The sequence below is a fragment of the Pelodiscus sinensis genome, unplaced genomic scaffold (assembly GCF_049634645.1).
Source record: "Pelodiscus sinensis isolate JC-2024 unplaced genomic scaffold, ASM4963464v1 ctg39, whole genome shotgun sequence".
NCBI classification, from domain to species: domain Eukaryota; kingdom Metazoa; phylum Chordata; order Testudines; family Trionychidae; genus Pelodiscus; species Pelodiscus sinensis.
This window is the reverse complement of record NW_027466048.1, coordinates 1,116,748-1,139,527: the sequence shown is the minus strand read 5'-3', so window position 1 is coordinate 1,139,527 and position 22,780 is coordinate 1,116,748. Positions and strand designations below refer to the sequence as shown.

The window sequence follows — 22,780 nt, the reverse complement described above, 5'->3', positions numbered from 1 at the left end:
CTCCCCCCAATCCCAACCTCCAGCGGCCCCGGCTGTACTGTTCCTGCCACACACCCGCCCTAGCTCCCCACAGCCCCATCTCCATTCCTCCCCGCTATTCCAGTCCTGCCCCACACACACCCCAGCTCTCCCTGGTCCTGATCCCAGTGCCTGGTACTGTCCCCAGAGTTTCGTGTCTCTCCCTTTATCTCCTGGCTCAGATGCTCCTGAAGGCAGCAGACGGCTCCGCACTGAAGAATGAGACTCTGCGGCTGTTTGTTAGCTATGGAGACATTAGTGAGAACCAGACCTTCCTGACGGATGAGTCTGGCAGAGCCTCCTTCACGCTGGACACCTCCGGCTGGACCGGGCTAGTCGCTCTGCGGGTAAACGATGGGCCTCTGAGCCCAGTGGGGATCCTGTCCTGCAGGCTCTGTTGTTGTCCTGTGCCTCATAGTATTTACTACGGGAGTGCCTAAGGAGATTCAGGTTTGGGCCCTGAGGTTCTTATTGCTTCACACACCCAGGCTGTGTCTACATTGGCAAGATTTTGCGCAAAAGCAGTTGCTTTTGCAGAAAAACTTGCTGCCTGTCTACACTGGCCGCGAGTTCTTGCGCAGGAACACTGACCTTCTAATGTAAGAAATCAGTCCTTCTTGCACAAGAACTATGACGCTCCCGCTCAGGAATAAGCCCTCTTGCACAAGTGTTCTTGTGCAAGATGCCAGTGTAGACAGGCAACATGAATTTCTTGCACAAGAAAGCCCGATGGTTAAAATGGCCATTGGAGCTTTCTTGCACAAGAGAGCGTCTACACTGGCACGGATGCTTTTGTGCAAAAGCACATCTCTTGCGCAAAAGCACATGCCAGTGTAGACGCTCTCTTGTGCAAATACTGTAACGCAAAAACTCTTGCGTTAAAGAGTATTTGTGCAAAATCTTGCCCATGTAGCCGTAGCCCCAGAGTATAAAGCACCCCTGGCCAGAGAGCCTGCAGGCTGAAGGGCCAAGACAGAGGTGGGTGGGGACGGGGCAGGACCCAGCAGCAAAGCCATCGGTGGGATGGTACAAATGGCATCCTAGTGCTGCCACTTCTCTTCTCAGGACCATGTGGGGTGCGGTTTATTAGGAAGGTCGCCCCCTTCCAACTACTCTGGGCTCCTGCACCTACCAAAGACCCCCAGCCTGGGGTCCCGCAGCTCAGGGCTGCCCCATTCCAACCACTGGGGTTCTCTAGGCTCTTGTTACAGATGGGGGGTGAGGGGTCATGGGGCTGAGCTCAACCAGCAGCATCAGAGCTGGTCCAGCCTGGTGCGATTCCTGTCCTGTGCTGAGCACTCAGCATCCAGCAGGCCCCCTCGCTCTCTATCCCCAGGGGCACTTCAAGCAGGCAGGTCCCAGAGGAAAGCGTGACCGAGTCTCTCCCCGTTACCCGGATGCCCATCACCGTGTGGAGCCCTTCTACTCCCGGAGCCGGAGTTTCGTGAAGTTCCGCAGGCTGGGCGGGGAGCTGCCCTGCGGCCAGGCTCAGCGGCTCCACGTGGACTATGTCCTGGTGAGGGAGGCCCTGGGGAACGGGTCCAAGAGCCTGGATTTCATCTTCCTGGTGAGCCCCAACCTGGGAAGCTAAAATGTGTGTGTGTGTGTGTGTGTGTGTGTGTGTGTGTGTGTGTGTGTGCGCGCGCGCACGTGTGCGAGTATGAACTCGAGTCTCACGTTATCGGATTTTAACAGGGAAATGCAGATCATTGTTGCACCCACTGGTGTGTGTTTGCCCCAAACGTAGTGCAAAGGGGGCCAAGTGAGGTGTCTAATGGAAGCCAATGCCATGCGGATTCTGTTTGTGCTGCTCATGAACACGTGTGCACTCCGTGTCTCGCGCTGCACCTGTGCACTCCGTGTCTCGCGCTTCGCCTGTGCACTCCGTGTCTCGCGCTGCGCCTGTGCACTCCGTGTCTCGCGCTGCGCCTGTGCACTCCGTGTCTCGCGCTTCGCCTGTGCACTCCGTGTCTCGCGCTGCGCCTGTGCACTCCGTGTCTCGTGCTGCGCCTGTGCACTCCGTGTCTCGCGCTGCTGCCGTTTGTTGGATGCGTGCGCGGCACGAGCCTCCCTCAATTCCTTCTACTGTCCTCAGCTGAAGACGGAGTCAGAGCAGTGCTCTCCTTTCCTGAGAGGAAACAAACAAACAGCCTGTCAGTTTAATAATAGTTCTTAGTTTTAGTTAGTTTTCAATGTTTACTTCAAAACAACAAGAAAAGCCGCCACATTGGATGCAAGACGAGCCATCGTGTTCTACTTAGACAGAACCAAAGAGGTCAGAAAGTCGGACAGACTCTTCATCTCTTGTCCTGGGCCACATAGGAGAACAGCCGTCTCGGCACAATGCATATCCAAATGGATTGCCAGCTGCATACACACAGCTTATGAACTTTGAGGGAAGCAGCTACCACGGATTATCAGGGCTCACTCCACACGTGTGATGGCCACATCATCAGCCTTCCTACGTAATGTACGTTGGTGGACATTTGTAGAGCAGCTACTTGGTCTTCCCATCGCACCTCACACAACATTACACCTTCCAGAAAGGACCCAGACCCGCCACATCTCTGGCAGATACGATCCCTTCCTTCTTCTACACCAGGGCTACTCAACACGTGGCCCATGGGCCACATGCAGCCCACAGCCTGTTTGTTTGTGGGCCACGGTGTGACTGGGTTTATGCAGGGCTCAACATGTGTCCCATGCATGGGAGCCAAAAGAAAAAAGTACCGTCTTTTCGTGAATATACCCCGCACCCGAATGTACCCCGCGGTTTTTGCCATTTGAGTTTAGAAATCCCTGTATATCCTGCGCACGAGTATAGCCCGCAGGGGCGGGGGGCGGGGTTTATTCGGGTACAGATTATTTCTGCCTGCCCCCACTCCTGTGCACCATGGCTGCCTGCAGCCTCACGCTGCTGCTGCTGGCTGCCGAGCCCTATGCCCAGAACTGCTCCAAGGTGTGGCAAGGAGGATGCAAGGGGGGCGCAGGCAAGATTGCAAGCGGGTTGCAGGGGGGGGTTGCATGGGGAGTGGGCAGTCTGCAGCGATCCGCGACCCCGGCCACCCACCGGCCGGGACAGGACTCCGGGCTCCTTCCCTTTGTCAGCCTGGCCTGGGAGCCTCCCACCTGCCGCCTCTGCTGGGGATGCCTGTGCCCTGGCTCCGGAGCTTTCCCGGTGAGCGAGCCGGGCTCCCAGGCAGACTTTGCCCCCCGCCCCCCCTTCTGGAAGAGCCATGCCAGGAAAAAGTTACAGGGCTGTGCCCCCCCCCCCATAAGGTTCCCCCCATTGTTCAGCTGTTCAATCCAGCCCCGGCTCTCTGCGGGGGAAAAGGTGTTTGCAGCTCTCAACCCCAGCCCGGCAAAGGCTGAGCCGGGAGGGGCTCTCAGAGCGGGGGCGGGGGCATTCTCCGAGGCATGTCCTGCATGGCCTGCCCGGCACTGTGCCCCGTGACGCCTGCCTGTGAGCCTGATCCCCCCTGGTAGCTTTCGGAGGCCAAGCCTCCCGGCGGGGGAAACACTCACCGTCTGGTTCCCGCGCAGCCACACTCACCCACAGGTGAGTAAAAAAGTTTTGTATACCCCGCACCCGAGTATACCCCGTGGGGGTGGGGAGGAGGTTTGTAAAAATGAATATAACCCCTGGGTTATATTCCCTAAAATACAGTAATAAATGTCACGGTCTTCTGTTGAGATGTGTTTTTGTATTTAATTCCTAGACTGTCATTTCCCATTAAAAGTGCTGTCATGTGGGTGGAAATGGGGAACTATTGCATTTAGTGATATCAGCAGAACTGACTGGAAAGGGGCCTGCGTGTTGTGTAGTTTTGCCTTAATCTTTGTTTTCATGCCTGTCAGTGTGAAAAACTATTTGCATATATTTTTGCATTTATATGCCTCCACACTTGTGCTGAGAGTATCATTGTGGCCCCTGGGGCTTCCAAACTTGAGTAGCCCTGCTCTACACAGATGACTCCAATGCCCACCAACATCTGGCAGGTACAGCTACTAAGACACCTGAGTGTAGCACCCACAGGGACACCACTCGGTGGAGAAGAAATTACTCACCCGGTGCAGTAACCATGGTTCTCCGAGATGTGTGTCCTTGGGGTACTCCACTGCCCTCCTTTCCTCCCCTTGGCCTGAAGTCCTTTAATGGATTGCAGGTAGAAAAGGAAAAGAGTGAATCTCGTGCTGCTCATGCACCCAAGAAACAGCAGCCGTGCAAGGCATGGGGTGCACAACATGGTGCGAAGGGCACTGCTCACCAAAAACCTCCGATCAGCGGTGCAAGGACGCACTGAGACCTGAGTGGAGTACCCACAGGGACACACATCTCGAAGAGCCATCGTTATGCACAGGGTGACGAACTTATTCATTTATGAAGTTTTGGGGGGACCGTGACTCTGGACAGTTGTCTGTGGCCAGCTAGTCTTACTGTGACCAGGGGGAGAGTCTCTCAAATATTGGCCTGAGGAGATAGCTGTCTGTTGGTGCAGGAAAGCAGTGTGTCTGAATGAGGTTTCTGATTGCCTGTCTGGTGTCTCAGAAGTGAGGCTGGAATTAGACGCAGGGCAGGGAGAACTCAAGGGTCATGAAAATGTTTCTCTAAAGCAGATTGCAGCTGATGGTCAGGTGAAGCCCTAACAGAAGGAGAAAGATAAAGTTCTTCTTCGAGTGAATGTCCCCGTGGGTTCACTTTAGATGCTGGTGACTGGAGATTTTTCTAGCAGTGTCCTTCCATGCCGAGCGTGTGCAGCAGCGTCTCCTTATGCCGTTGGTGTCTGTGAGGCGCTGTGTCATGGGCACACCTCAGTTCCTTCTCTACCATCCTCCGCTGCAGACAAAGCTCCCCGTCAGTGACCTCCTTTTGACCTAAACAAGAAAAAAGAGTAAAATTTCCCCAGTTTTCCTTTCAACCAAGTTTCTACTTCTTACCTTCCTATTCATTAAAAAAAACAAAAAAACAAAAAAAAAAAAAACCGCTTTTCCCTCAAAAACAAACATGTTTTCTTCATTTCCAGTTTAAAATGCTCACCAGGTTTCAAACACTGTGACTCTTGTCACTAAGCCATGCCGGTGTCCGACGGCCACTCTTCCTGTAGCAACTGCGTAGGAGAGGCACATATGGCGTAGAAGTGCCCCCAATGCTCGAACCTCATGGCCAGAGCAAGGTGGGACTGTGCTAACAGGCTGAAAACTTCCCTTGTTACAACCTTTGCATGATGACTCTCCCCCCAGAAATAAAGCCATGAACATGACCAGAGATATGAGCATCAGTCATCCCTCTACCTCCTCTGATAGGGCAAAAGCAAAGGGTTGGGTTTCCCTGCCCAAATTGCTGCCCCTGGCACCGAGCTCGTCCAGTGACAAACCTAGTACCTTAGGTATGGCACTGGGTGTAAGGGAAACTCAGGGGTTGGTGGTTGTTGAGGTCTACCTGTAAAAGGCAGCAGTTTATTTGGTAAGGAACTTGTGTCAGTACCTAAGAGCCAGAATTTTTCTGTTAAAAGTGATTCAACTGATTGCATTTGAGAAATCCAGTGTGGACAGTTTTAAGGAGACTTCACATAGGTGAAAAGTTGTTTCAGAGGAATTGGAAACAGCCAGATAATTGGAACAGCCCTCTGATGACCCCTGGTTGGTTCCTTCAGCATTTGTACCAAGAAGTTATTCCCAACATTCTCCAAAAACTTCCTGGATTGTCTGTGTCCTGCTATATCGGTCTCCCAACAGATTTCAGGGTGATTAAAGTCCCCCACGAGAACCAAGGCCTGCCATCTGGAAGCTTCTCTCAGTTGTCTGAAGAAAGCCTTGTCCGCCTCATCCACCTGATCCGGTCTATAGCAGACACCAACCACAACATCACACCTGTGCTTCTACCTCTAAACTGAACCCACAGACTCTCAACAGGCTTTTCTCCCTCTATATACTTGTGACGTGGGGAAGCAGCCCCGCACTGAACTCTCAGGGCTTGGCCAGGGATTCCTTGCTGCAGAGACCCTACCCCCGCGGCCCTACCGAGCATGCCCAGGCTGCAGCTCAGCTATAAAATCCTGGGAAGACTCAGTCTGGGCTGGCGGCTGGAGGGAAAGGACCTAAGAAGGGAGCTCCTGACCAGTGTCCACCAGCGACCCCAGGAGAAGCCAGCGGAAGCACCAGGACCAGTTGGGACGTCGCTGGGGTCGGCCATAAGGGAGTAGTGACCCCCGTGAACGTGGAGGACACTGTAAGAACGTGGGAAGAGGCCCTGCTGGACTCGGACCAGGTAGGAAGGGGCCCAGGGCAGGGGCAGGAGCAGTCTCTCCCGCCCCAGGAACCTCGGCGTGTTTCGGTAGGATTTCCCCCGCCGAGGGAGTGGCGGGCCGCCCTGCCACTCACAGGGCCCTGGGCCGGGATCCGGTGGAGTAGGGTGGGCACGGGTCCCCCTACCATGGGTGTGGCCCCTCCAGATCCGTGACCCGCTGACACAACCAGCCTTAAAGGGCCAGACATTCACCTTGTTTAGTGTCTCGGGCCAGGAGCTCAGCAGGCCCTGCCTTAAAGGGCGTGCATCGATTAAACAAGCACCTCTGCAAGCAACGATTCACAATGATCACTCTCACCACTATGATTCTGGCACTGGACAAAGGGGACTGGTTTACAGTCCTCAATTTGCAAGATGCAGAGTTTCACATCACAATACATCCTGGGTGCAGGCGTTCCCTGCGATTCGTGGTAGCTTCACACCGCTTCCAGTACAGAGTCCTCCCGTTCGGACTCTGCTCGGCTCCCACAGCTTTTCCCAAGACCCTCGCGGGGCAGCAGCACATCTCAGATGCAATGGTATCGCAATATTCCCCTATCTCAATGATTGCCTTAGCCGAGGTCCCTTGCAATGGGCCAGGAGTGAGATGTTCAGGTTCACAAAGGCCTTTCTTCAGTCACTAGGTTTCATTATCAGTGAGCAGAAATCTACAGTACGCCCCACGCAATCCCTGGAGATCATCAGGGCTCACGTAGCTTCCACAAGAGCACGAGCCTATCTCCCCAGTCACCCTTTTGACAGTATAAGAAGCCTCGTCACTACCGTTACTAGCAGCCCGACCGTGCCCATCCTAACTTGCCTCAAGCGTATGGGGTGCGTGGTGGCCTCCACTTACGTAGTCCTGCACTTTCGACGTTTCCAGCACTGGATTTCTTTAGTGAACCTGCCAGCCAGCTGCCACCTCTGCAGGCACATTTCACCTCCTCCACAAGTCCCCCTTAGTGCTTGGAGTAGGTAGTTTGAATTAGGCTCTCTAATTTGAACTACCGTTACTCCTCGTGGAACAGTTTCTTGCCATTCCAACCAGAAAGGACACTGTCTCAACGACTTGATTACCTGCATCCTGCTTCAAAGACCTTTTAAGACTAAACTTCAAAGAGAATCCTCTGAACTGTCATTCATGCTTAAATTCAACACTTTACACCAACAAAGACCTTAATTACCTTACCCATTACAAAGATAGCTTCCCCAATTATCACCTCTAATATCATTAGCTCACAGACATTTACCTCCCCCCCATCCCCCTTCTGTTCTGAAATTTGATTTGTCCTTTTCATATGTGTTCACTTTTTTAATTGTATCCTTTGGTATATATGGTTGTGACAATTTTCTTCCACTATTTGATCTGAGGAAGTGGGTCTGGCCCACGAAAGCTCATCACCTAATAAACCATCTTGTTAGTCTTTAAAGTGCCACATAGTCCTGCCTTTTGTTGGGGATAGATGTGTGTAATGTCTTCTCCTTAACAATCCTTCTCTCTGCCTTTTCTTTCTTTTATTAATAACCCTTTAGATTTTAGATTTTCCTCCTTCCCCACTAAGGGCTCAGGTTCCAATCTCCTCCAAAGTGGGGACTGTCTGGCTGGAGGACTGGGGAACAGGACACAGACCTGAGAGATCTCCTTTGCCCCTCCCTGTTGGCTCAGTTTGGGGGTGGGGAGAGAGGCAGCTCCCGCCCTGACTCTGGCCTGTGCAGCATCCCCACGTTGGAGCGTTCACCAGCCCCTGTTCAGCCTCAGCTCAGTGACTCCCGTCTCCTCCTCCGCAGGTTGTGGCCAAGGGAGCCATCGCCAGGATCCTCCACAAGGGGCTGGAGCTCCGCGAGGGGGCTGGTATGTGGTGGGGGAGGGGTGTGCATTGGGGATGGAGCCCCTGGGCAGGAACCGGGCGGGGGGAGGGGCTCTGCTGACTGCCCCCCACTACCCCCCACTGCCCCTAGGACCGAAGGGCTCCTTCTCCGTGGAGCTGCCCGTCGGCGCTGAGCTGGCGCCGGCTGCCAAGGTGCTGGGTTACACGGTGCTGCCCGACGGAGAGATGACTGCCGACAGCGCCCTGCTGCGCGTGGCCAAGTGCCTCCCCAACAAGGTGAGCCTGGGGCTCGGGGCCGAGGGGCTTTGGGGGAACCGCTCCTGCCCCGTAACTGGAGCCCTGGGCAGGGAGTCACTGGCTGCCCTGGGCCCTCCCCTCCCTGGTCCCTCCTGCCCCCCTCCCCTGTCCGTTTTACTGGATGCATCAACCCTCCTACCCCACCCCTGCTCCTGGGTGAGCTGTGTCTCTCTCCCCCACCGTGACACCCTGTGCCTCGCCAGGTGAAGCTGGCCTTCTCGCAGGACCGGGCCCTGCCAGGCTCGGAGCTCCAGCTGCAGGTGCAGGCTGCCCCCGGGTCCCTGTGCGCCGTCCGCGCCGTGGATCGCAGCGTGCTGCTCGTGAACCCCGAGGCCGAGCTCAGTGTCGACACGGTGAGTCCAGAGCAGCTTGGCCATTCAACCTGCCCCTCCCCCCATAAGTCCTCCCTCCTCGCAGTGAGGTGTGATGAACGGCCGCTGGGCAACACCCGTCAAGGCCACCTCTCCTTGGTCATGGGGCTGCTCCAATGGCACTTGGCCCCCCTGACTCTGCAGGATCCTCACTTCCCTTGTTGGATCTCCCCTCCGCTTTTGCAGCGCCCCCTCCCAGGCCCCCTCATCCGGCTCTGGCTGGGCACATGGAGCTCCGAGCTGAGATAATGGCCAGGGTAACTGGAGCTCGTTCTCCAGGACAGAGCTGGTCCCCAGGTGCAGGGGTGGGGGTAGGGGCAGGGAAATTCCCTGTCCCCAAGTCTAGCAGGGGGCAGCTGGCCAGGTGCATTGTGGGAGGCTCCACCTTCCTCTGCAGCAGCTGGATTTGCCCCTGCTGGGGTGATAATATGGATTTGCATTTGGCCTATGGCTGTTACCTGCTATCCAGGGGCTCTCAGACCCTGCACAGGGCCAGTGAAAGTCCCAAGCCCCTGGGGCAGCAGGAGATGGGACTCGATGGGCCAGGAGCTGCGCTACGTGTCCTAACCAGGCCTTTCTGTGGCCCAGACAGCATTGGGGAGGGGCACTAAGAGCCATTCTCTGCCCCACGGAGAGATGTGTCACCATTCTTGCCCTTTCCAGGCTCTCCCAGGGCATCAGGGGCTGCATGTCCATCACCTTGGTTCTCACGTCGGGGGGTGCAGTGACAGACACTTGTGTGACGCTGTGGAATTTGGGGGCTCTTTATGAAAGTCTGTGTTCTAGAAAGGCCAGGGGTTGTGCCAGGTCTGCCACATACGATATCTGCAAAACTCTTACAATCTGCAAAAGAGGACAGTCTCACGTGCATGATTGCATCCCCTTTGTACTGTGGGTCATGGAGATGTCTGTCTGTCTGCACAACCTGTGCTGTACTTCTGGGGGACACACAGACACTCCAGCAATGCACTGCCAGCCTGCTCCACGGACCATTGAGGACCTTCAGCTATTCAATTGTTCCACAGAGAAGAGAAGGGCCGAGCCTTGTGCCTCTACAAGGCAAGGGAGGGGGGCGTGTCAGAGCTCTGAGGCTTCCAGGCCACGTGCTCCATGAGCTGGGCAGCCTGTGTTTGGGACAAAGGAAGTAGAAGTCACATGGCAAAAGGGCCATGGAAGGCAGCTGCATCCTCATACAGTCCTACGGCTGGAAGAGCCTTCAGGAGGTCATTGAGTTCAGCCCCCTGCTAAAAGTTGGACCAACCCCAACTCAATCATCCCAGCCAGGACTTCGTCAAGCTGAGACTTAAAAACCTCTAGGAAGGAGATTCCACCTCCTGTGACGGGCCGGGTCTGGGCACCGCTGAGGGCGTCCGCTCAGGGCAAATTGTTCAAATTCGGGGCTCCTTAGAGCCCCCACACTGGAGACCTTCCAAAATAGGCCATAAACCAGTCCCACAGAGCGCTTCAGCTGCCTGCCCGGACAGTCAGAAGCCTCATGCGCAAAGCCCCTCTGACACCCCAGCAATATCCGTGCCCCAGATGGCCCTGGGCTTGCCCACAGGTGAGGGGTCTTAGAGCCCAATCTCACCTACCCGAAACAAGTTCTGTCCTGTTCTAAGAAACTAGCCACAGATTCCAGGTCATTTTACACTCTAGACCTTACCCACAAGATCACGCTGAGCTAATCCTTTAGAATCTAAAGGTTTATTACTACAAGAAAGAAAAGCACGAGAGTAAGGTTAAAGTATCATACATCACATGCATCGAATCTCCCAGTTCAATGCAGCTCGCAGCAGAGATGTTATAACTGTTGGTTTAAAACTGTGACGTAGTGGGGGTACTTGCTGGGCTGTGGTGACCCCTGCTGTCTGGAGCAAGACCCAGCAGGGAAAACATCACTATGCAAAGGTAATGCCAAACTTGTTGAACCAGACACCCCCCCATGGAGAGGAACAAAGGAAGGTGGAGGCTGCCCTGGCTGGGGGGGCAGGGCTGGAAGAGGGTTAGTGGGTTGTTGGCTGGAAGCATGGAGGAGAGCCTAGGGAAAGGGACTGGAGTTTAGGGGCCCAGTCTCCCCCATCTCAAGGGGGCCTGAGGCATCCTAGCCCAGCTCTGTGACCAGATTACATCTGTGCTGTATCCTGGAGAGGCAATAAACAACCTCCATTACACCAGCTGGTGCAGTCTGTTTGTGCCATTTCGGGGTGCAGGAGACGGGGGAACCCCATCGCGCCATCACACTGGTGTCAGAAGTGGGATGCACTGCACCCCGTGGATGAAGCTTCCAGCGGTGAGCGACAAGGCGCTGTAGAAGCAAGAGCCCTGGAGCAAGGCGTGCTGGAGACAGAGCGGAGCGGTTCCTGGGAATCGTGGGGTGCTGCAGCACTAGACTGGTGAGTTTGCACCGAGGGGCCCAGCGGGCAGATGGCCTACGCCCAACTCTTGAAGGCAGAGCTGGTGGGGCTGTGCAGAGAGAGGGGCTTGCCTGTGCGGAAAGCAACCAAGGCCCAGTTGATTGCCCAGCTGGAAGAGAATGACCAGCCACAGGGCCAGGATCTTGTCCCCAGGGGAAGCAGCCAGACCCCCCCTGAGAGTGTGTCAGTCTCAGAGAGGGGGAGGAGTGCTGGAACCCAACGGAGAGATGAGACAGCGTCTCCTGGGAGGCCTGCAAGCTGTAGCCCATCTAGGGCAGGGGCCAGCCCAGCGGAGCTGCGGCGGCTGGAGATCCAGCTGCGAATGAAGGAATTGGAAGTACTGGACCGAGAGAAGGAGCGCCAAGACCGAGAGAGGGACCGCCAGGATCGAGAGAAGGAGCGCCAAGATCGAGAGAGGCAGCAACAACATGAGCTGGCCATGGCAGAGCGGAGAACCTGCGGGGCCCCGGCTGCGCCAAGAGTGGATGGGCCCCAGGGTCCCGGGGCTGCCAGGCGCTTGGAGAGGCTCACGGTGGCCCAATTGAAGGACGTGGGCAACAGACGGGTTCCTCAGCTCCTTTGAGAGGGCCTGTGGACTGCAGCGGGTCCCCCCAGCTGACTGGCTACAGGAGCTCGTCCCCGCACTGAACCAGGAGGCGGCCGGAGTGCTCAGTCAGCTGGAGGACCTACAGCCAGGGGATTACAACCGAGTCAAGGAGGCCCTGCTGCACAAGTTCGGGCTGACCCCCGAGATGTACAGGAAGAAGTTCCGGGGGGTACAGAAAGGGCCACGGGAGACCTATGTGGACCTGGCCTCCCGCCTGGCGCAATACTGCCGCAAGTGGGTGTCTGGAGTCGGAGCCCAGACCGCAGAGGAGCTGCTCAAGCTGGTCATGATGGAGCAGCTCTATGAAGCGTGCCCACCCAAACTGAGGCTGTGGCTCAAGGACCGGAGACCAGAGACCCCCCAGGAGGCCGGGAGACTGGCGGATGAGTTCACGGAGAGCCGGTCCGGGTGTGAACGGGAGTCCCGGAGAGAAAGAGAATCGCGCAGAGACCGGTTCTCAGCTGAGCAACGGAGAGAGACACCTCCGAGGCGAGCCCCAGGGACCAGGACCAGTCATCGAAACCCCAGAAAACCAGCCAGGGCCCGGGCAGAGCCAACCCGAATGGGCCCACAGAACCTAACTTGCCATCGCTGTGGGCAACGAGGCCACAAGAGGGCTCAATGCACCAGGCGCAAGAACAGGTCCCATGACCTGGGACTTTCCAGGGTTAACTGGCTGGGGCGGGAGGAAGGGCAGGCTGCCCCAGAGGCAGGGGCTGGCCGGCAAACCTCCGCTCGGGGAGGGGGGAAGGATGCTCAGTGCACCTCCCCTGGGAGGTCTGACCCTCGGGAGACAGATTTATCCGTGCACCGGGTGGGGGTGGGGCGGCCCCTACGGAGGGACTGCCTCGTACCCCTGGAGGTGGATGGCAGGAAGGGGACGGGTTTCTGGGACACAGGGGCGGAGGTGACGCTGGCCCGACCCGACAGAGTGGCCCCAGACCGTATGCTATCCGACACTCAGCTGACACTGAGGGGCATAGGGAGCACCCCCTTTAAGGTACCCGTAGCCAGGGTGCATCTGAAATGGGAGGCCAAGGAGGGCCCCAAGGAAGTGGGGGTGCACCCGCACTTGCCCACCGACGTGCTAATGGGGAGTGACCTAGAGGCGTGGCCAGACGGACCCCACAGGACGCTGGTCACCACCCGTAGCCAGAGCAAGCGAGGGGCTGGCGGCCCGGAACTCGAGGAGGTTCCCCAACAGAGGGCCCAGGGCCCCGTCCCAGCAAGTACCCCCACTACGTCACAACATCACATGCATCGAATCTCCCAGTTCAATGCAGCTCGCAGCAGAGATGTTATAACTCCTGGTTTAAAAGTCTTTGGTGTACATCCAACATCAGTTCTTTCCGGCTCCTCTGTCCCTGCACTCTTGCCTCTGGGATGAAGAGCTGAGCTGAGCACCAAGATGGAGTCGGCAACATGGCCTGTTTATACCCCCTCCTGGCTTCTTCCAAGCTGGAGGGAGTCACATGACCAGAGGCCAGGTGTGGTCCATTGTTCCCTGGAGCTAGTCCATGGGCAAACATTCCTGGCCCATTGCTCTACCTCAGACAGAGAATCTTTCAGCATCAACACAGAGTACATCTTTATAACGTCACAGCCAGACATTACACAGGTATATGAAGAGCATATACAGAATCAGTAGAAATTAAGCTTTCGTTTGACACGTTACATGGCCCTCTTTGTCTCAGTTTTGGGGCAAACACTCCCCCATGGGCACAGCAGTGATATGGCTGCTCCCCTCAAAATCCAGTAATGTGACACCCCCTCCCTAGGGAACCCCTCCCAGTGCTTCACCACCCTCCTAGGGAAATAGTTTCCTAAGATCCAACCCAGAGCTCTCCCACTGTAACCTGAGCTCCTTGTTCTGCATCTGTCACCAGTGAACAGCCTCTTTCCACCCTCTTGGAATCTCCCTTCAGGTAGTTAAAGGCTGCTCTTAAATCCCCCCTCACTCTTCACTTCTGCAGACTAAACAGTTCCAAATCCCTCAGTCTCTCCTCATAGGTCATGTGCTTCAGCCCCTTAATCATTTTGTTGCCCTCCGCTGGCCCCTCTTTAATTTGTCCACCTCCCCTCTGTATTGGGGGGCCCAGAATTGGAAGCAAAATTCCAGATGTGGCCTCACTAGTGTTGAATGAAGGGGAATAATCACTTCTCTGGATCTGCTGGCAATGCTTCTCCTAATACTCCCTACTTTGTCATTAGCCTGCTTGGCTACAAGGGCGCCCTGTTGACTTAGATCCAGCTTCTCATCCACTGTAACCCCCAGGTCCTGTTCTGCCAAACTGCTGCTTAGCCTGTCAGTCCCCAGCCTATAGCAGTGGTTGTGATTCTTCCATCCTAAGGGCAGGACTCTGCACTTGTCCTTGTTGAACCTCAGATTTCTATTGGGCTAAAACTCCAAGTCACTCTGGACCCTATCCCTGCCCTTCAACATATCTACCTCTCCCCCTAACTTAGTGTCATTTGCAAGCTTGCTGAGGATGCAATCCATCCCCTCAGCCAGGTAACTAATAAAGATGGTGAAGAAAACTGGCCATAGAACAGACCCTTGGGGCACTCTGCTTGACACTGACCGCCAACCAGACAACAGGTTGCTCACTACCTGTTGAGCCTGACAATCCAGCCAGCTTTCTATCCACCTCCTTTTCTGAGGCATAAGGATCTTGCGCCAAAGGTTTTTTTTGGAACATGTCCACACTGCTTATTTTAGGGCAAAAACCCTTTGCACAAAAACAAACTAGAAGAGATTATGCAAACGAAGCATGAGAAAATGCTAATTTGTGCTTCATTTGCATTGCTTCGTCCAGCAAAATTGTAGTGTTGATGTAGCCTCAAATCATGACTGGTGTGGAAAAAGTGAAGAAGGAAAAGTTATTTTCTTATTCCCAGAATTGCCCCTCCTCTTTCAGCATCACCCTGTCCCCTCTCCTCTGCCACCCCCACTGACAACTTCCCATTCTGCCACCCCTGCTCCTCCTGCCCTTTCCCCTAATTGTCTCATCTTGGTCTCCTGTCATTATCTGTCCTCCGCCCTGCCCCTTGATGCCTCTTTCTTCTCCTGCCCCCTTTGTCTCCCCTCAGCAGAAGCGCCTTCCTCCCCTCACCCACCTTCCCCTTGTTACTCCTCCTGCCCCTTCCCTCTCTTTCTGCCTTCCTGACACCTGCTGGGTGGGGCAGCATGTTGGGTGGCTGCCCCATGTGCTGGGGCTGTGGTGCTCTTTTTAGTCCCACAGTCCCAGCCCCGGCAGCCATGGTTCCAGCTGCTCCAAGGGGCTGGGCCACATGGTGGGCAGTTGCCCCATGTGCCAGGACTGGGGCCAGGCCATGGTGCTATTTTTAGTGCTGTGGCCCAGGTTCCCGCTCCAGCAGCCACCACTCAGATGCCCAGCTGCTCCTGGGGTGGGCAGTCACACACTATGCAGCTTACCCTGGGAGCAGCTGGGGCCACAGCCATGCATCTCTGCTTAGGGGGTGGGCAGGAATGAAATTCTTGGTGTGCTCATGCAGGTGTGCACCTTACAGGGAGCCCTGCCAGGCAGAGTCCTCCCAGTTGGCACCAGTTGCAGATCCAGGACCATCGACCTCTCATCCACTCTGGTGACAGCTCCTGTACAAGGTGGAGTCCTCACAGGTGGCACCAGTCAATCAGCGGGATGGTTCCCTTCAGCACCAGTGCTGGGAGAGCTCTGTATATGGAGGAGTCCCCCCCAGTGATCTTATACCTGTGCAGAGGCTACCAGTGAGACACAGTACCGCTCCTTCAGAGCCCTCACATTCCACATCCCTGTTGGAATTGGAACCAGAAGGCCATGTGTCAGGGAGCAAGCCCCCCCATCATGCCTCAGTGCCCCCAACTGCCCTCATCTAGCCCCTCTCAGGGGAAGTTACAGTCTGTATGGGTTGCTCATCATTGGCATCAGGGTTGCTCAACTGCCCTGCTTACCTAGTCTGCATCATGATCCACCTCCAAACCAGGGTTTTGTCTCCAGCCCCTAGCCAGGGGGAGTCTTGGCTGGCCCCCCAGCCCTTGCTAGCTATCCCCAGCTTGTTTCCCTCCTAGGCACTCCTGCTTCCTCCACACTCAGCTCTTCATTAGCTCCCACATCTAAGCAAACTGTGCTTCTCTATATACCTGCCAGCTGGGCTTTCACTCGCCCTAATGGTTTCAGCTGGCTTCTACGAGCCAATTGTGCTTCCCTAGATAGTTGCCAGCTGGGCTCTCCCTAGCCCAAAAAGCTTCAGCTGGCCTCTCTGTTTCTGAGTCCTGGTCTTAAAGGGCCAGTGCAGGGCAGGCGCTGGTCACACCATGGATGGAAAAGGAGGTGCTGTGATCGGCACAGGTCCGTATGGAGAAGAGACAGGAGTTGATTCTACAATGACTTCTCAGTGGCAGGCCTGGACTCAGTGGCCATTCTGGACTCCTGGGGCCTATGACCAGACACAAGTTGGGGGCTCCAGGTCGGCCTCCAGCGCTTCAGTGAATGGGGGCCTTCCTTCAGAGGCTCTGGGTGCAGACCCTACCTTGGGGGCTTGCCTCCAATTGAAGGTGGGTAATCAGCAGCTGGTGTTCACCTGCTACAATTTTAACACACGGGCATCCGTGACCAAATGAAATAACTCCTCCCCCGGACTCTAGGTCTGAGCTCGCAGGTATTTCGGATAAGCTGCAAACCCAAAGTGACCTGGTAACGTGGCTGAGCCTCTGGGATCCGAAGAATGTTTTGTATCATGAGCTGAGTTTTAAAATAACTTCTCAGTGTATTGGAGCTGGGTGCTACTGGTGAGCCAGAGAACTGGAAGGCAGGAAGGGGGGGGGTGCGTGGAATCGATAGGACTGACCAATGAGCCCAGGCTTATTGATTATGTAATCGACTACACGCTGCCATCCCTAGTGGGAAGGGGCTGGGTGCTGGGGGAGTCCAGGCTAGAGATGTGAGAGGGGCGATGGTGGAGATTTGCAGGGTGATGTGTTGGTGAGAGGAGGGGCAGGAGCTGGGCATGGGGAGGCTCGTACCTTGGTCTCATGGCAGCCCTTGTCCGTGTTTGTCTTTAGGTCTATAACTTGCTCCCTGATTTTCACCAAGGAGACTCCTATCAAGGGCATAAGTCATGTTACTGTCAAAAAAATATTGGAGTTCCACCTCCTCATCCCCACAGTGTGCGGGAGAAAATTTGGCAATCCCAGAGGTGGCGCAGGGGGACGAGATTTGGAGCTGACCCGCTGACAGACCCCAACGGCCTGTTTCAGGTAGGGTTGTGCCTGGCCCTGCCTCTGGCTCCTTTGTAGCCTGAAAGGACTAAACTGGCTCCGCCGTGCCCAGGCTGCTGGGGCGACGTCCCACCAAACAGTCCGGCCTGTTCTAGTGACTCCCCAGGGATGCTCCTCGCAAACTCAGGGCTGGGCTGCACCTCCCCCCCGCCCCCTTCACACCCAGCCCAGGCCCCAGGACAGATCCCCTGCGTATCCACACAGCAGGAATGTTACCCCCGGCTCCTGGGCGCAGGGATCTGACAGGCGGGGGCAGCGCCATGACCAGTTACGGCTGCCTGGCAGTTCCTGTTACAGCCCATCCGCGCTGTACGTTCAAGATACAATAAAAAAAATCGGACTGACAGCGAAACAACTTAACGTGGGATTCTTTTCCCTCCGCGGTTGACTCCCATTGGTGCAGATTGGATTTTTTGGTGGGGGGGCAAAGCAGACCCTGTCTGTGGCGGCCTGGGCTGGCCATGAATGGAGGCTGCTCTGCCCCGTCCCAGATCCCCACCGGGAACCCGGCGGACGAGGGTTACTGGACCCACGTGAGCGAGCCCAGCTCAGTTGCAGCTGGCCCCAGATCTGTGACGGTGGTTAAGCATTTTCAATGTAGGAAGAGCCGGCGGGCAGGTGCCATTTCCAGTGCAGAGCCGCAGGGGAAGCAGGGCCCGGCGCAGTGCGAGCCGGGGCTGAGCGCCTCCCCCACTGACGGATCGTGCCCTCGATAACAATGTTACTGACGACTCAGGGAGTGAAATGCTTCTTCACGTCCCTAGTCACAGGCAGCCCTGCCAGGTGGCCCGGCGAGGCCCTGCCCCGGCGGACCCAGCCGCAGCCACCGCAGGGCGCCCGGCCGCAGCGCTGCCTCGGCTCCGGGCGTGTCCCCCCCAAGGGCCCGTCTCCTTGTCATTCCTCACGTCCCTGCCCAGGGCCCCCCTCGGGCACCGTCCCTGCACCAGCCCCGGGGCAGAGCTGAGGTGGCCCCTGCCTGACCCTTCACTGCCTGGTGGTCAGGGGTTCAGGGCCAGGGCTCCCCTCAGTCTGGAAGGGCAGGGCCCCGCTGGGCAGCGCCAGTCTGTGCTCAGGTCATGTGGGGGCATTGAACAGACAGTCAGAGACGCCCCCAAGAGCTCCCAGTCTGTGCCTCGTGCCTCAGTTTCCCCCTGTGCAGGGTACTGAGCCCAGTCCTTGGCAGAGCCAGTTGCAGGGTTCTGGGCAGGTGCCGAGTCTCTGTGAATTCTGCTCCGGCGTTGCCCTGTCGCCCTGTGCCCTGGCCAGTAACAAGGGCCTGGCGCCGCCTCTGGTGCTTTAGCGGCTCCTGACGCTTTTTCCTTCTCGCCCAGGATGCAGCTTTGAAGCTTCTCACCAACACCCGCATCTGTGAGCATCAGTTCCGGGAAACGCCAATTGCTGCTGCCCATGAACGAAGTCAGTGCTCCAGGAGCTTCTGTCCCCTGTGGTCAGCAAACCCCAACCCTCTCGGCCTCCTGGGGGGGACGGCCCCGCGGGCGCCTGCATCGGGCCTGGGTTCTGATCCTGGTTCTGACAGTGCCCTTGGCAGATCCATTGTTCTCCATGGGTGGAGGAGGCAGGTTTCTCCATTGTCCTCAATGGGCCTCTCTGGGCCTCCCTGTCCCAGCTGCTCAGTGTGGCTAATGACCGGCCCGTCTGGCTCGCGGCTCCTGGGCGGGCTCTGGAGGGCAACGTCCCACTAACCCTGTGTGGGCAGAGGCCGGGCTGAGCTCTGGAGCTCTCTGGCTACAGCCACATGCTGAGTCCACTGGGGTGAACTGCATGTAGGACCCCCAGCCTGGCCCCTCCAGCCCAGCCTGGCCACTGGCTGCTCCAGTCCAGACAGACCTGGGCAGGGGCCAGTTCTCAGATCTCCCGGTGGCCACGTCCATCCCCAGAACGGCCCCAAGCACCGAGACTTTCAGGTGCAGACACATGAGCCACATGACCCCCAAAAGCAGGGTGGGGTCCCCTCACCCCCCTTTGGATTTTTGCTAGGCTTCGGTTGGAACATATGTTCCTCTTGGGGAGAGCAGCCCCCACAGATCGTCGCTCAGTCGGAGCTCGTGCACCGCGTGCGTACTTCCCAGAGACGTGGCTGTGGGACCTGGTGGCTGTGGGGTGAGTGAGGGGCTGTCACACACCGTCCCTGCCAGGCCTCCGGGCCAGACCCTGGGAAGCAGCCGCTCCCGGATGCAGCGCCCTGGCGGGGGAGTTGCCTGCGTGGGGCCGGTTCCGGTGCCTGTTGCCAGCGGAGAGGAACCCAGCACAGCGGCGGCAATAACAGCCCAGCGCCGAGGGAGAGCGAGGCAGGGGGCTGGGAGCCTGGAGAGCCCTGGTACCCTGTGACTCGCCAGCAGAGTGGGGTTCACGCCAGCCCCTCCCCTGCTCTGCACATGGGGGACCAGTGGGAGGGCGGGGATCCCAGCAGGTGGAACTGGGGCTGGTTCCCAGGAATAGCCCCTGGCAGGGAGTCGTGTCCGGCTGCAGAACGGGGGAATCCCCCTCCTATGGGACACTGAGTCCAGCCCAGGAGCCTCAGGGCAGGGCAGGGTCCTGCGCTAGCTTGGGTGGGGTAGGGGCAGGTGATCTGGGGGCACTGACCGCGCTTCCCCCCCTCATGCACACTTGGGACCAACCTGTTTCTGGGCACTCGGCTCAGGGCCCCAGCTGGGACGTCTCTGCTGGCTCTGCCCGTGGTGCTCCCCCCGGGGCGGCTGCGTCTGACGCTCTGTGTGTCTGTCCGTGCCCAGCGAGGGGGGCTCGACGGACGTCCCGCTCTCGGTGCCCGACACCCTCACGCAGTGGAAAGCCGGGATGTTCTGCACGGCGGAGGGGGGCTTTGGGCTCTCCCCCACGGCCACCCTCACAGTCGTCAAGCCCTTCTTTGTGGAGCTGGCCTTGCCGTACTCCGTGGTCCGGGGAGAGGCCTTCACCCTAAAGGCCACCGTCTCCAACTCCCTGCAGCAGTGCATCAAGGTGAGCGCCGCCCGGGGCTGCCCTGCCCAAGCTGCTGGGGCTGGTGACCTGGGACTTGGGGCTGGGCAGCGGCGCAGGTCAGTGACTGGCACCAGCACCCCATGGTTGTGACCCAGACACCCCGCAGTGACCCCTGGGCTCAGCACAATGCGGCGAATGGGGCCAGAGCCTCGGAGTGTCCTGTCTTGGCCTGGAGCTGGCGCGTGTGAGCGTGGTCCTGCAGCCCTAATGGGCTCTCGTGTCGGGCCCACAGGTGCAGGTGACGCTGGCGGAGTCGGCGCAGTTCCGGGTGCAGGCGGGTGAGGACGGCGCCTACAGCAGCTGCCTCTGTGCAGACGAAGGGAAAACTTTCCAGTGGGAGGTGACGGCGAGCAGCCTGGGTAAGGGGCGCTGGGGCTCTGTGGTGGGGGAGGGGTGGGGAAAGCACGGGGAGGGGGGAAGGGAAGGGATGCTGGAGCCTTCGCTCTAGGCAGGTGGGGCCTTTGCAGGAGCCTGGGGGTGTTACCGGGGTTTGCAGACCCCACCGCAGCGGTAACTTTAGGGTTTCAGTCCAGGCGCTGTCAGGAGGAAACCAATGGGAACAGCAATGCCCTCTGCTGAAAGACTAATGCACCTGGGTGGCGGATATACGAGACGGGGGAAGGCGCCAGCCTGGTCCCCCCAATACTCCTCCCCCCGAATGCCCACTGCAGGCACTCGGCAGGGTGGAGCGTTGCTGCCCCCGAGCACCATGCCTTCCCTCCCTGTGCTCTGGGGCTACATGCCACCCACCTCCCTGTGATGCTGGGAGGGGGACATGCTGTGGCTGCTGTGGGGAGCAAGGCCGTGGAAGAAAGGGCTGAGGGTGGGTTGGGGTTTTGCCTCCCACAGTCCTATCCCTGTTACAGCCAGTCCAGTCCGTGTGCAGTCCCTAAAGCAGCAGTGGCTGAGATTTCAGGACCCCCGGACACAAGAGACAGTTCTAGAGCATCCAAGTATTTACCTACCAGCGGTTACCTGCAGGCTCCCATGGCCAGTTGCTCTTCACTGGGGAGAAAAAGGTGTCAGGAAAATGATCCCCAATGGGCTTCAGAGACTGCTCCAAAGTGCACCGGCCCAGCGAGGCTTCCTGAGTAACTGCTACAACACACACAGGCCCGGTCCCCCAAGGCATCGCTGCTCCGCCTGCACATTCCACGGCCGTCTGTGTGTGATCACACTTCTGTGGCAGAGGCACCCGCCCCCTAGGGACCTTACATTGCATTAGATCAGCTAACCAAGGAGTCGATGGAATTTCTGTGGACCACTCAATTAGTTGATAAGGGGGAAACGGCTGAGCCACAGTGGGGTCAGCTCCCAGCCTCAGGAGCTAACCCCACTGGTGACTCCGCCGTTAAATGTCTTAAGACCCACCTTGCAGCACAGAGATCAGTCACAAGCTGGGGAAAGGGGAGGCTTTGCACGCTGCCCCGGCCCCAAGGAGAATCCGACCAGCTAACAGGAGCTGAGAGCTTGTGCTGGGGGCAGGGCCGACACACAAAGCCCTCCACCACCCACCACCTCCCAGGAAGCCACAGAGAGCATTCAGCTGTTTCCAGCAACCTGGGACTGTGGCAGGGCTAAGCACCTCCCCTCCAGAGCCTGCTGTCGTCAGAGGGGTTCCTGATCAGTCTTCCGTCCATCAACATATGTTCCTCTGCCTGCTGTGTTAGCCAGGTGCAATTAGTCAACAAGACGCTTCCGGCAGCCCTCTGTCGGCAGAGAGATGCAGATTAGGCAGGTCGACATTGCAAATGAGGCAGGGATTTAAATATCCTGCAAAACTCCTTGCAGGAGGCAGAAGGGATCTGTCCAAAAAGGCTTTCTTTCTCGACAACTCCCCCTCTAGACTGCTGCTTTTTGCAGACAAAGTGCTGAATCTGCAAAATGCGGCAGCCATTTTAATGCAAATTAGGGACGGGATTTTTAAATCCCAGCCTCATTTGCAATGTCGACCTGCCTAATCTGCATCCCTCTACCGACAGAGGGATGCAGTGTAGACATACTCTCAGAGACCACAAATCGGATAAGGATCGAGAGCACCCGGCCAGGTTTACTGCCAAACAAGGTACAATAATAGTCAGTGAACAGACTCACCACTGTGCCGCTATGCATATGTACTCCTTGCCAATAGCGTAATCCCTAATCAATCCTGTGGGTCCAGCACCCCCCTCAGACAGCCGACCAGCACCCTTTGGGGTGCACTATTATACACAGTTACAAACAAGTTACGCAGCACTCCTGACTATCAGGTTGCCACCATCTGCTGCCTAGTTACCGCCCCCTACCTCAGCCAAGGGGGATTCAGTTACGATCCATCCTGTTGTCATTTCAGACCCCGTCCTGACCCTGGGTTGGTGTGTCTGGTATCTGACGCATGTGTTGGTACCAAGCTGTTGCTTAATGAGGTGTTCTGTGACGACCCCTCTGGACTGCTCTGGGCCTGCCCCTTAGTACCTCTGAGTTTCTGTGAGAGCATCCCTGTTCTTGCCAGCACCTGTGAGCAGGGCCTACCTCTTGCTCACAACTTTCTACACCTGCCACTGGCATCCCAGCCCCTCCTTCCCCCAGGTCCCAACCCAAACCCTCTGCAACCCCCATCTCCAGGTGACAACTAGGGATGTTGACTATCAGTTAATTGAATAGTCGAATAGCCTCATGAATTCTTATCACTTAATCTTAA

General features: G+C 57.1%; 1 protein-coding gene across 1 annotated transcript in view; it reads left to right on the top strand.

The window, feature by feature from the left end:
* LOC102446370 (alpha-2-macroglobulin-like protein 1) overlaps positions 1-22,780 on the top strand; it is a 111,059-nt gene that overhangs the window by 12,503 nt on the left and 75,776 nt on the right. The window contains exons 11-20 of the mRNA XM_075918655.1: positions 201-365; positions 1,355-1,585; positions 8,093-8,156; positions 8,264-8,409; positions 8,634-8,783; positions 16,885-17,079; positions 18,432-18,547; positions 19,099-19,221; positions 19,854-20,079; positions 20,333-20,459. Coding sequence (XP_075774770.1) covers positions 201-365; positions 1,355-1,585; positions 8,093-8,156; positions 8,264-8,409; positions 8,634-8,783; positions 16,885-17,079; positions 18,432-18,547; positions 19,099-19,221; positions 19,854-20,079; positions 20,333-20,459 — 1,543 coding nt within the window. The remainder of the gene's footprint in view (positions 1-200; positions 366-1,354; positions 1,586-8,092; positions 8,157-8,263; positions 8,410-8,633; positions 8,784-16,884; positions 17,080-18,431; positions 18,548-19,098; positions 19,222-19,853; positions 20,080-20,332; positions 20,460-22,780) is intronic.